Source organism: Eubalaena glacialis, chromosome 8 (genome assembly GCF_028564815.1).
Source record: "Eubalaena glacialis isolate mEubGla1 chromosome 8, mEubGla1.1.hap2.+ XY, whole genome shotgun sequence".
NCBI lineage: Eukaryota > Metazoa > Chordata > Mammalia > Artiodactyla > Balaenidae > Eubalaena > Eubalaena glacialis.
In genome coordinates, this window is record NC_083723.1 from 124,159,697 (window position 1) to 124,173,343 (window position 13,647).

A 13,647-nucleotide genomic window follows, 5' to 3' on the forward strand; every position below is an offset into this window, starting at 1 on the left:
TTTTACTTTTGTTGGGCTTATTCTGTTTTTCTGAATTCATTGTTTGTGGTCTGTATTTTCTGACATTAGCATCCCAGGCTATAAATTTGGCTTTTGCTGTATATCACAAGTTTCGAAAAGTAGTATTTTCACTATTTAGTTCTAAATAGCTTCTAATTTCCATTTAGACATTTTTTGAGTTTTCTGGTTATCTTTATGTCATTGACTGGTTTTCAGCTTAGTTGTCTTGTGATCACAGCCTGTGGTCTATAGGATGCAAACTCTTTGACCCCACTTCTTGAGGGCATTTGCTTTTGCTCTGTCCTCTCATGGACAGCTCTTCCCCAGATATTTGCAGTACTCACTACTTTATTTCCTTCAGGCCTTGTCTAAATATCACCTCGGTGAGGCCTTCCCTAGCCATCTACCTAAAATTTCACATACCCTTTTCTACTTCATATCGCTCTTCCCGGCTTTATTTTTTCTCCTTAGCACTTACCACTTTCTAATATTATCCAACATCATGTTCAAAACTGGGTAGGGAAGGAAGTAAAGTCCTTAAGGGATATGTGGCTGGGGACAGAAACAAGATATAAGCTTTGAGAGAAGGGAAAGGTTGAGTGCCTGCAGTGAGATTGAAGAGTAACTAATAGTAGTGCAGGTGACCCTTGAACAACAGGGGTTTAAAGTGCCTGGGTCCACTTATACATGGAGTTTTTTCAATAAATAATACAGTTTGCCCTCCGTATTTCACAGGTTTTGAATCTGGATTCAGCCAACCGCGGACAGAAATTGCCATCTGTGGTTGGTTGAATCCCTGGGTGTGAAACCCGTGGATAAAGAGGGCCAATAAGGGACTTGAGCATCTGTGGATTTTGGTATACATGGGGGCTCTGGAAGCCAACCCAGGCAGATACCAGGGGACAAATGCTAGTATGGGTAAGAACAACACGGCTGGGGAGTCAGGATTGTGCTCAGAGAGTGAGGTTTTCATTTAATATTTAAGAGGTTTGTTGATCAGTTGTGGATGATGATAAAATCAAGGGTAGGGGCAGGGTCCCTTAAGTAGAATGTGGGTGAAGGTTGTAGGAGGGACATGAATCAAGACATTTGGAAACTAGGGTTTTGAAGGATTCTGGACATCACCCAACATGGTGGTGGGATTTGGGATAAAGAAGAAAGACGTGAACGAAATGTCAGTGTCCACCTGTCTTCCAGAGCTGCTTGATGGAATAGCCCTTGAATAGCATCGTCTGGCTTCTTGTGATTGGAGAAGGGATTGGCTGACTTTCTCTCTTGGTCCATTCTGCGTTCAGGGTCAAGGAGGCCAGGTTGAACTGGGAAGGCCTGGAGTGGTTTGAGGAAAACAATCTAAATATAAATCTTCTTAGATAGTTGAAGAAGCGATTGACTCCTTAGATGCACAGTTCTTTATGGCATCAGAGCAGCCTGTGCAGTTAGTCTTGAACTAAAGAATTTCAGGGCCTTTTGAGGAATTAGTGCTTTTGTTTTCGATGTTGTTTGTTTGCTTGTTTTTTTCCTACCCCCAAGCAAATATTTTAGGAAGTTATAATGCCTGTTTTAGTTGAAATCTAATGTTTCACCTAAATGTTTCTAGTCTGTATTTCTGTAACATTTCTATTACAAAGTTGCAACTTTTAATTTTTCATTTGTTTTGAATCCTCCATTCAACATTTTCTTCTACTTCCAAATAAAGTGGTTCTTTTTCTGTGCATGTCTTTAATTTTAAAAGTGCTAACAGCTGACATGACAGCACTTTCATTGTTACCTGACTTTCCTTTTGTGCTGTAGTCATTTCCCTTTGGTATTACTGTAGTGGGAGTTTTTGTTTGGATGGTGGTGGTGGTGTTTTCTTTTTTTTTTGAGCTTTTGAATTGACAGGTAGTGAAATAACTAATAGTTCTTGGTTGGCAGATAGTTAAGAAATTGAGCTATTTACTGTCTTCTGGGCTTACAGCATAACTGTACAAAACAGCTTAATTTTTTTTTTAACTTTTGTTTGTTTTTATTAATTTTGTTTATTTATTTTGGCTGCATTGGGTCTTTGTTGCTGCGCATGGGCTATCTCTAGTTGCGGCGAGCGGGGGCTACTCTTCATTGCAGTGCCCGGGCTTCTCATTGCTGTGGCTTCTCTTTGTTGCAGAGCACAGGTTCTAGGCTCACGGGCTTCAGTAGTTGTGGCTCGCGGGCTCTAGAGCGCAGGCTCAGTAGTTGTGGCGCACGGGCTTAGTTGCTCCGCGCCGTGTGGGATCTTCCCAGACCAGGTCTCAAACCCATGTCCCCTGCATTGGCAGGCAGATTCTTAACCACTGCGCCGCCAGGGAAGTCCAAAACAGCTTAATTTTTGAATTGGAGCTTACTGATGTTGATTTGCTTTGTCCTGATTTGGGAGGCATGATAATATTATTTTTTAAATTATTTCATACTATAGAAATAAGAAGTAATGGATAAGTAGTATTGCTTTGTAGATTTCTTCTGTATATACATTACTTAAATAGGGTTTCTTTGCCCTCGTGTTCAGTGAAACTATTTTCTATGTGCATTGGGCTCTTTACAAAGAATTCCTCAGGAAGTTGTGTGAGGCCTCCATGAAGACCAGATATTATCAGAAAGCTTAGGAAAAAACTGCTGTTCAATGCCATATTGTTTATAAGACATCATAAGGAGAGGGAAAATATAATTATTTGAACTCTTTCCGTTATAAATTTGAAATGTAACTGTTGAATCTAGAGTGGACATTAGGGCAGGTTTAATCTTTGATTGGAAAGTGAATCTATTTTTTCAAGTTGCTTATTTTTAATAACAGATTTTAATATCCTTGGATTAAAAGATTTAGTCTTATAATTTTACAATTAGAAGGGACCTTAGATGTACTGTCATGACGCATATAGTACTTGTATTTTCCTTATGAAAAGTTAGAACCTGAAAAAAAATTAGCAAACTGAAAGCAATCCAGAACAAAGGTGAAGAAGTATCCATTAACATGGGCAAACGAATAAGTCAGCTATTTTGCCGCCGTTAGTTTTCTGAGTACTAACACATTGGCTTGTGGTTTTAATTGTTTAATCCCTTTATTTTTTTATTCAGTGCTATCCATATATTTTCTTATATTTGGCTGTTGGTTAATGGTATGCATAGGGGTCCTAAGTAAATTGTTTAGAAGTGCTATCTGGTAGGTTGGAAAACAGTGAACATAAACTTGGTAGTTGATTTATAAGTGTCTTGATGTGTCTAACATATTTATCTTTCTCTTTTAGGAAACTGAAAATGGCCCTTCAGCTATGCTAGGTCTATAATGGGAAGTGTCACAGTTCGATATTTCTGTTATGGATGCCTTTTTACATCTGCAACCTGGACGGTTTTGCTTTTTGTTTATTTCAACTTCAGTGAAGTGACTCAGCCACTTAAGAATGTGCCCATCAAGGGGTCTGGGCCCCATGGACCATTCCCCAAAAAATTTTATCCCCGTTTCACTCGAGGTCCAAGTCAAGTGTTAGAATCACAGTTCAAAGCAAACAAAATTGATGATGTGATAGAGAATCATATTGAAGATCCAGAAAGAGGCAACATGAAGTTCTCTTCTGAACTGGGTAAGTGTATTTGATTTTTGCTAGCAGCATGTCAAAGTATTTTATCATTGGAAGTTTAACTGTTCTTGAAATCATGTATTGTTCAGAGAATTAGAAATGTGACATTTTTTCTGCACTGATTTATTTCGTTCATGAACTAGCTGAGGTCATATGATTTTTGCAGGCTCAGTAGGGAGTTATATTCTATTTTGTCCAGTTCTGACTTCAATATTTTATGAGGACTTGGGAGAAACGAATGAGGTCCAGAATAGGAAAAAAAAAAAAAAAGAAAGAATGAAAAATTAAGTGGCTAGAGAGAAAATGGAACCTATGGGGAAGGATTATAATTGCTAGCATTATTCAATAAGGGAAAGTAATGGTTGAAAAGTGACTATATTTAACATATTTTGAAAGGCAGAGTTAATTAAAACAGAACATAAACATAAAGTTTAGAAATAAGTTGAGATTACTTATATCTAATAAGATTTCTACTTATAAGAATTATTCAGGTGCCGGAACATATTTATTAAATACAGGAGTTTATAAAATAGAAACTTTTTTATTCTTCAAAAATTATATTCTGTTCAATTTGGAAGCAAGACACTGAATACTGTAATTCTAGAGTCCTGGTTTCAGCAAATTTTAAGGGATAAATAAGCCCTTTAAAACTTTGTCTTTAAAACTTAAAAAAGGACTTTGATCTTCATTGATGCGTTAAATAATAAGTAATTTAAGAGTAAAAGGCATATAGTAAGAGATTCTGAGAGATTGAAAGATCCACAGAATATAAAGGAAATGTTAAAACAGATTTTTTTTTTCACTTCATCATAGTTTCAAAGAATAAAATCAGTTCCTAGGATTTAATCACTTCCTAATACAGGAGGTTGAACATATTTAAAATTATATGAGGAAATGGAGGCTATTACTTACTTTAGTTTTCATAAAATATACCTTCTAATCTTTTTCAAACAGCCATTTGGACATCTTAAAAGCATTAATGGGAAAATTTCTAGTTTTTTTGTTTATAGTAATTTTTGTAAAACTTTTATAAAGAAGTAACATTGGGTTTACCATTTTGAATGGACTTTGTTTGCCTGTGAAAGAAGTAGTGAGAGAATTGTAGATATTTGAAGTGACAAACCCAAATTGCCTACCTGAAAAACTAAATTCTTTATAAAAGATCCTAAAGATCACAAAAAAATATTATAGCGAATAAATGAATTCAGCAAAGTTACAGGGTACAAGATCAACACACCAAAACCAGTTGTATTTCTGGACACTAGCAATAAACAGTCCAAAAGTAAAATTAAGGGAACAGTCTCATTTACAATGGAATCAGAAAGAATAAAGTACCTAAGAATAATATAGCCAAGGAGGTCTAAGATTTGTACACTGAAAACTACACAGCACTATTGAAAGAAATAAAAAATAGACCTAAATAAATGGAAAGAGGTTCATGGATGGAATGCTAAATACTGTTAAGATGTCAGTACCACCCAAAGCAACCCACAGATTGAATGTAAACCTTATCAAAATCCCAATGGCCTTTGTTGAAAAGATGGAAAAGCTGATTCTAAAATTGATAAGGAATTGCAAGGGGCTCTGAATAGCCTGAACAGTCTTGAAAAAGAACAAAGTTGGAGAACACACACTTCTTTATTTCAAAACTTCCTGACAGTGTGATACTGGCATAAGAATAGGTATGTATCAGTAGATCAAAGGATAGACTGAGAGTCTGAAAATATACTCTGTGACATCTGTGGCCAAGTAGCATCTGTGGTCAATAATACCTAAGGACAAGTAACATCTGTGGTCAGTTGATTTTCAGAAAGGGTGCCAAGAGCAGTTAATGTGGGAAGAATGGTCTTTTCAACCAGTGGTGCTGGGACAAATAGATACCCCCATGCAAAGGAATGAAGTTGAACCCTTACCTCATGTCATATTAAATTAACTCAGAATGGATCAAAGACTATAAAACCCTTAGAAGAAATCATAGGGATAAATAAGATAATTGAGGAAACACTGCATTCTGTATTTCATCCCCTCACATCTGGGAATCCATAAAACAAACAATATTCTTTAAAAAAAAAAAAAGAAACCTACTCAACTCGGACCTGGGCTCTGGCAGTGAAAGTGCTGAGTCCTAACCACTGGACTGCCAGGGAATTCCCTTCCTTGACTTTTTTTTTTTTTTTTTTTTTTTTTTTAATTTTTGGCTGTGCTGGGTCTTCGCCTCTGTGCGAGGGCCCTCTCCAGCTGTGGCAAGCGGGGGCCACTCTTCATCGCGGTGCGCGGGCCTCTCACCGTCTCGGCCTCTCTTGTTGCGGAGCACAAGCTCCAGACGCGCAGGCTCAGTAGCTGTGGCTCACGGGCCCAGTTGCTCCGCGGCACGTGGGATCCTCCCAGACCAGGGCTCGAACCCGTGTCCCCTGCATCGGCAGGCAGACTCTCAACCACTGCGCCACCAGGGAAGCCCCCCTTACTTGACTTTTAAAATCCAGTCTTTTCCTGAATTATTTGACCGTGAAATCTTTTTTTTTCTTTTGAACGTCTATTAATGTCCAGTGGAATTAGTTTTCCATGACCAGATTTTGAGAAATGCTGTTACGAGGGAGTCATTCTGTGAGGAGAGGCTAAAGGTTTTATGTGGGAAAGAGAAAGCAAGAGGAGGCTTTATTGTTCTTGGTAAAGGTAAGATTTCTGGCAATATTAGAGCAAAGATGTTAAATTATAATGATCTTGATTAGATCTGTGGAGGACTTTCTTGACCAGAGACTTTATAGAAAGGTTTATCAGTAGTATAATTTTTTAGGGGAGGAGTTCATATAAAAACTTGCCGTTAAAAAAATTTTTTTTTTTTAGACAAAAATTAACAAAACCAAAAAAAAACCTTGCATTAATTGGGGCCTGTTGAGGTCCATATGGGGTTCTATAATCTATTGCTTTTATGGAAAAATCATCATGAAGTCTCTTTTTTCTTGGTCATAGGTAAGTTTTTCTCTTGAAAATATTCTTAAGATTATGGCTAGTGAGCAGGTGTCATTTATGGTTAAGGTACACTTGCTTTTTGAGCTAAACTGATAAAAATTTGACTTAAACCTCAATTTACTTTTTTGAAAATGGAGACAAACTAGATTTGAGAAACATGGCTATTACCTGGTTATAAGACGTTAGGATCATAATATAACAGTAATTGTAGCATTCCTTTCCAGATTTAATGTACTGACTGTGACGTCACTGTTTTGCAGGTATGATTTTTAATGAACGTGATCAGGAGTTGAGAGACTTGGGGTATCAGAAACATGCCTTCAATATGCTTATTAGTAACCGCTTGGGCTACCATAGAGATGTGCCAGATACAAGGAATGCAGCGTATGTTCCTTATTGGTTTCTGCTAATCACTTTAATAACACAGTGTTTTTAGTGCCAGCATAATAAGTCACGGGGATGGCGTTAATATTTTGCAATTAGGCTTATTATTCAGGATACTAGAAAACTTAAGACAGATTTCCACTCATATTATGCTTGAAGCCACATGGTCTGAGATTGTACTGACAAAGTTCTGGAGCTTGCTGTGTTTCTTTTGAAATTTAAAATCATGTGGGAAAGAGGAGGGAGGTGCTACCTGCATATAATTAAATAACCTTCCAAGCATAAGTTTACTTTAAATGTTTGTTTATTGGATTCATGGCAAAAAGGAATATCAGTGAAGAATTCTACTCATCATCTCACTTTTCTGTTTTCATTATTTTTGTTTCTTCAAAGGCTTTTCATTCATATGGTCAATCAGTCATTCATTCCACAGATCTGTTTCAGCACCTTTTGTTTGCTGGACTCTCTATTAGGCCCTGGAAATAAACAAAATAAGACATAGTCTCTCGGTTCACAGGGCTTAGAGGCTAGCAGGGGAGGTAGATAAAGAAGCGAGTAATTGCAGTACCACAAGAATGAGGGCTGTGATAGGAGTTGGTGAATTGGGGTCCTCCAAAGCAGAGTGACCAAGGAAGGCTTCATAGAGGGTGATGACTGAGCAGTGATGTAAGGGAAGGTTTTCCCCTATATAGGGAACAGATCGAGGCATAAAATTATACTATTTGTCAAAGGGACTGAAACAGTTCACTTTGCCTGTAGTGGAGGAATGGCAAGAAACTGGAGGTGGGCAGGGCCCAGACATTGGAAGGCTTTGTATGCCATGCAAAAGAACATGGAATTCCAGATTTTATTGTTTAAGTTAGTGGTTTTTGTTATTGTGGTTGCTTAAAGCCACTTAATCCTTTTTATCAAATAGTTGCTTACATGGAAGCTCTTCCATTATCCTGATATACATCATAGTTTACTCAAATCTTTTTCTATTATTGGGCAAAAAATAAAATTTTCAAATACAAAATTTCACATTTCAATTATTTCCTTTTGGAACCTCATTGAGGAGAAGAAACTGAACATCAGCTTATGAGTGCTGCATTAAAAACTTGCAGTGATTTTAGTAAAAACACATTTTTATGTATCAAAAAAGAAAAAAAATTGAAAGTTTTTAAAACGTTGACCTAAAAATAAGCAGAGATGCCGGTACTGGAGGGAGAAATCATTAACAAATGTAAAACTCTTGAATAAGAAAACACATTGTTATCTTAAACGCTTTTTAAAAAATTGTTAATAATGTAAGGAAGAGGCCGAACAAAGGGACAGTTAATGTTTAGTGAATAATAACCTAAAACATTTGAGCTTTTAAAATGTCAGAATTTTCCCATATTCGTCTTCACAGATGTAAAGACAGGTCTTACCCGACGGATCTGCCAGTCGCTAGTGTTGTTATTTGTTTCTACAACGAAGCCTTTTCTGCCTTGCTCCGGACCGTGCACAGCGTGCTAGACCGCACTCCAGCCCGGCTTCTTCACGAGATTATCCTCGTGGACGACGACAGTGACTTCGGTGAGGACTGCTGTAATTGGCAGCGTGGGGTCTGGGCTGCTGTTCACTGTCGTACCGACCACGTCAGCAGAGCTGACCATGCGGTACTTAGTGGATAGGAGGACCCTCATGCACGCAGTTGCAACAGAGCCAACCACAATTAAATGCCTGATTATAGGGTAACTTCAGAGAAACTGCATTATCTTTGTAATCTGTTTTCAAACTGTGCTACCCAAATTTGGCCCTTGAAATTTTTCCCTTGGCTTACCTTTTTAAAAGAATATTTTTATTTTGAAATAACTATAGATAGACAGTAAGTTACAAAGAGGTCCTGTGTACCCCTTCACCCAGTTTCCTCCATGGTTACATCTTACATCATTATAGTATAATATCAAAACCCAGAATTTAACATTGGTACAATATGTGTGTACAGTTATTTGTCATTTTATCCCATGAGTAGATTTCTGTAACCACCACTGCAGTCAAGGTACAGACTGGACTGCTCCATCACCCCTTCAAGAATGTTATATAAACAGAATCATACAGTATGTGACCTTTCGAGATTGGCTTTTTTAAACATAATGCTTTGGCTTACGTTTATCTCATCAGTCTGTTACATCAGCTGTCTCTAGGTAAGGTGGATTGCATTCTGATAGCTCTTAGATGATCTCTGAAGGCCAGTATTTTATGATTCAGTACATACTTCAGACCTTTCTTTAATTCAACATAGACTCTTCCTAAAAGTGATTTCACGTACACACAGCAGGATGGAGGGCTGTCCTCAACCTTGTGAGAGAGGTTGTATCCCCATTTTACAGAGGAGGAACTATTAAGTAATTTGCTCAAGATCCTGTAGCTGTTAAGTGGTAGAGTTGAAATTAGACCCCTGGTCTACATAACTCCAAGCCTTCTGCTATTTTCATTACAGTAACCTGCAGAGATACACTGATAAATTGTATGTCAATTACATGTTTTTTCACAACTCAAGGGTTTATTAAGCATCTCTCATATATCAACAACAGAACTGGTATGCAAGTATACTTAAGTATACAAAATGAGGAAATGTACACTGAGACCAATGGGTGCAAAATTCTCAAACCTTGGTAACTATTGAAATCTCATAGGAGAAATAGAAAAAAAATTAATTTCAAAAATGAATGATTAAAAAAACCAAGAATTTGAGTCTGGACCAAGTAGAAGATTGGCTAAGTAGTATAATTCTAGAATTTATGGTGTTGAATTTTTTTTTTTAAGTAAACCTGTATTTTTCATTTTGTGGGTATTTTTTCTAAAAGCGAAAACTCATGATCATTTACGATGGTTTATATACTAACTATGGAAAGAATTACTTATTATTATCTTATATGATCTTTGAAGTTATTATGAAATTTAAAGGTAAATGAGCTAGAATTTATAAACAATATTTAGTGCCCATGGAAGGTGCTAAATTAATAAAAGAATGTATTTACTGCTGCTATTATATAATTCTTGGTAGGGCAATAGAAGTTGTTTCTCAACTATTCTGAAATGGAGTAGGACTTAATAAATCACTTTGAAACAAAAGATATTTACATATCATTTTGTTTTAAATCTGATTTATATGCAGTCAGCCAAACATTCATTCACTCAAGATACTCATTTCAAACATTCTTTATGCAAAGCGTTGTGTTAGTTGCTATGGAAATACAGATAAGTCTATAACTTAAGTAACTATTCCTTTAGGCTAGTATTCCAACTCTTAACCCTCATTTTCTTCCTTCCAAGATAAGCTATGATCTTCTTTTAAAATAAAGCAGAGGAAGATTCTATATTTGCCTAAAAATTTGTTGTCGCAAGTACCAGCCACGACTAGAGAATCTGCAAAATGTCTGTGCATATGTCTCATGTGGTTTGAACAGTTGTGCGACTCTTCATTTTCAGATGATGTAAAAGGAGAACTAGATGAATACATCCAAAAATACCTCCCTGGAAAGATTAAAGTAATAAGAAATACAAAACGTGAGGGATTGATTCGAGGAAGAATGATTGGAGCAGCCCACGCAACAGGTAGAACTTCCCGTTGGCCTTTCTGGGTGGGTGTTGAGTGATGAGGGCTCTGAGTCTCCTGCCCTCCTAATCCTGCGTCAGTCTCTGAAAGGTGGTGTCTTAGTGGGCACTGCCAGCAGGAAAGGTGAGGCTTGTTCAGTTTGGGAAAGGCCTTTCCATAACTCCAACCCAGTTGTCCCAAAGCACAGGCTCCAAGGAGGTGAACTCGAGTCCTCAGTGGTCTGCCTTTCTGGTTTTTCTTCAGTTACATTATATCGATTCAAATGTATTTCTTTTTACAGTTACCTCTATGGAAGGTTGGTGATCCTAATTTTCATTTATGATCTTGATAAAAATTTTTCCTTTTAAAATACATTTATTTAAGTTAAAACAAATGAATTTGTTTAAAAATATTAGGTATCTAATACTGCAGGTAATGCCTGGATATGGCAAAAAAAAATCATGAAGATAATTTTAAAATTCCAGAACTTTGGGGGGGCATTCCCTAGTAGTGAAAAAAATCTCCTACCTTCCCATATACTGCTCTTATCAAGATAACCAGTCACTGGGGTTTAAGTGGTTGGCACTGCTTTCTGCCACCACCCCTCCTTGTATACCCACTGTCCCATTTGCTGGGTTTAGCTGTGACTTCATTTTTAGAATCTTTCTTCTTCCCTCCTTTCTCTTAAACCTGCAGTGAACAGGAGCAATTAACAAAAAATGAGAAGTAGCTCCCCTCCATCCAGTCTGCAGTCATATGCAGATTGAATTCAAGGCGATTTTTCTTCTTTTGAGTCTAGTTTTGACATACTGAGGGCACAAGATAGAGAGAAAATTGTGGGGTATTTGTAGGGAATGGCAAGATTATGTCACAGAACATCGTACTGTTATAGTATATTGTTACTGAGAGTTTATTGTTTTTCAGGTAACAATAGTCATTTAGTTTTTTTCTTTATGCTCTGTTGGTCCTTGTTCAAATATAGTTTAGGATCTGTCAATAAATAAGCCAGTTTTTGGGAAATCAATCTCAGGTTCTGTGTGACTGTTATTATCTTACTTCATTTAGTTAAATTGGCTTTAATTGAAAAAGTAACATTTTTAGAATTAAAAAAAGCTATTATACATTTTCTCCTCAGAGGAAACTTGACTGAATTGCGTTCCCTTCACTTGAATAGCGGGCAGGTTCAACATTCTGCCTTATTTTCCGTATTAAACGGCGTCTGCTGAGCGGCGTGCTCTTTACGGCCTCATAAGGTCCTTCACAGGCGGCCTTGAGGGCACGACTAAGTCGCCGTCATCCTGGAGAACTTTCTTGCTGGAGGTGTTTCTGCTACTGTTAGTTGGAATAGGATGCATCCGGTGCTTTATGAAATTCACGTAAAATCTGTATCAATACATTTCATGGATAAACGTTTGGAAAAATAATAATGCTGTCTGATGATGAGATTCTAAGTTTCTCAGCTGTTCAGAATAACCATTAAGTTATCAAAGAAGTTTGGGATTATCAAAGAAACCCTCACTCCTGCTCACATTTATCAAGAGGAGTTAAAAATGCATGATAAAATCTTTACGTTTTAATTTTACTAACTAGAAGAAAAGAGCATCCCGTGGCTGATGAGATTGGGGGGATTAGAAAGGAAGGGTGGGAAATGGAAGAAAAAGAAACGAGCGCGTGGCAGTCAAGTGGTGAATCCAAGGAGAAGGGAGCCGTGTTGCTGACGTGGTGAGAGGGCTGCACGCTTCTCTCACTCCTGAGAATCGCTGTGTTGTAGCCATAATCGATAACTGGGGTCATGTGTCCGAGTCACCAGTGAAAATGAGTTATGTTCTCTAACCTCTGTTTACTAAGGCAGGGAAATACATACTAAACTTATAAATATTTCCATTACAATAATTGTACTAAAAATACGCACAGCTGACCACTATCATTGCACCGCACTCCATACGTGGCTGTCCAGAGAACTGAATTGTTCCTGTGAGACTTTGAATCTTTTTACTGAGGAGAATATGAATCGTCTGTAAATTCTTTCACAGGTTGTGCATATTGTTTGCATATGTTCTTCAATCACAGCAGTACACTTCAGACAGAATTCCTGGCTAACAGACTTCTGAGTACTGGTTTAATAGTTTGGGCTGCAAGGGTGGCAGTTACCTTTCACGCCTGTAAATGCATCAGCACGTGAACTGGTGGCCACACCTAACTTGAGTGCGGTGCAGCTTTCAGGGCCTCTATTGTCTGCCTCCCCAGGAGAAGTCCTGGTGTTCCTGGACAGCCACTGCGAGGTGAATGTGATGTGGCTGCAGCCCCTGCTGGCTGCCATCCGGGAGGACCGGCAAATGGTGGTGTGCCCGGTGATCGACATCATCAGCGCTGACACGCTGGCCTACAGCTCGTCCCCTGTGGTGCGGGGAGGATTCAACTGGGGGCTGCACTTCAAATGGGACCTCGTTCCCCTTTCTGAGCTCGGAGGAACAGACGGAGCTACTGCACCAATAAAGTAAGATTTCTCCTGTATGTGCGAAAAATTCCCGCAAGAGGAAACTCACTCAAAGATAATTCCTTCTCCTTTGCAGGAAGCAAAAGTGTTGGCTTAACTTGTTTGTCCATTAAAAATTTTTGAGTGCTTACTGAATTTTACGTACTCTGCCAAGTCCTAAGGAAAGATTTATGAATAAGAAATTGTCCAGGCCCTCAAGGATTTATATCTTAGTGAGAAAGGCAGAAGAAGTCAACAATATCCTGGGATAATTGTTGCATAGGATAGCCTGGGAGGACCCCCTGTGCTGTGTTGTTTATATCACATACCATGGTTATTGCATTGGTCGTTAACACATCTTCAGTTCTTTGCTAGTGTGAGTGGTACTGTGAAGAACATTTAATACATAAGCCTTTTCTATAATTAGGATTTTAGGATGGATTCCTACTCGTACAATTACTGAGTCATCGTATGTGAATTATTTTCAATTTTCATCCATATTCTCTCATATTATAAATCTCATATGTTATTTCTCCTTATTTTTGTTTTCTTTTAAATTTCTCATGTAGATTTCAGAGACGTTTGTCTGTATTTGTACTTTTTAAAGTTCTTAGACCTACTTTTTCTTTTAAACTTTTTTTTTAATACAGCTTTTTAAAAAATATATT

General features: G+C 37.7%; 1 protein-coding gene across 4 annotated transcripts in view; it reads left to right on the plus strand.

Moving 5' to 3' along the window:
• GALNT11 (polypeptide N-acetylgalactosaminyltransferase 11) overlaps positions 1-13,647 on the plus strand; it is a 48,571-nt gene that overhangs the window by 19,543 nt on the left and 15,381 nt on the right. For all 4 annotated transcript variants that reach the window (XM_061198198.1, XM_061198199.1, XM_061198200.1 and 1 more), the window contains exons 2-6: positions 3,258-3,590; positions 6,818-6,941; positions 8,332-8,498; positions 10,398-10,523; positions 12,751-13,000. In XM_061198198.1, coding sequence (XP_061054181.1) covers positions 3,296-3,590; positions 6,818-6,941; positions 8,332-8,498; positions 10,398-10,523; positions 12,751-13,000 — 962 coding nt within the window. In that variant the 5' untranslated portion in view covers positions 3,258-3,295. The remainder of the gene's footprint in view (positions 1-3,257; positions 3,591-6,817; positions 6,942-8,331; positions 8,499-10,397; positions 10,524-12,750; positions 13,001-13,647) is intronic.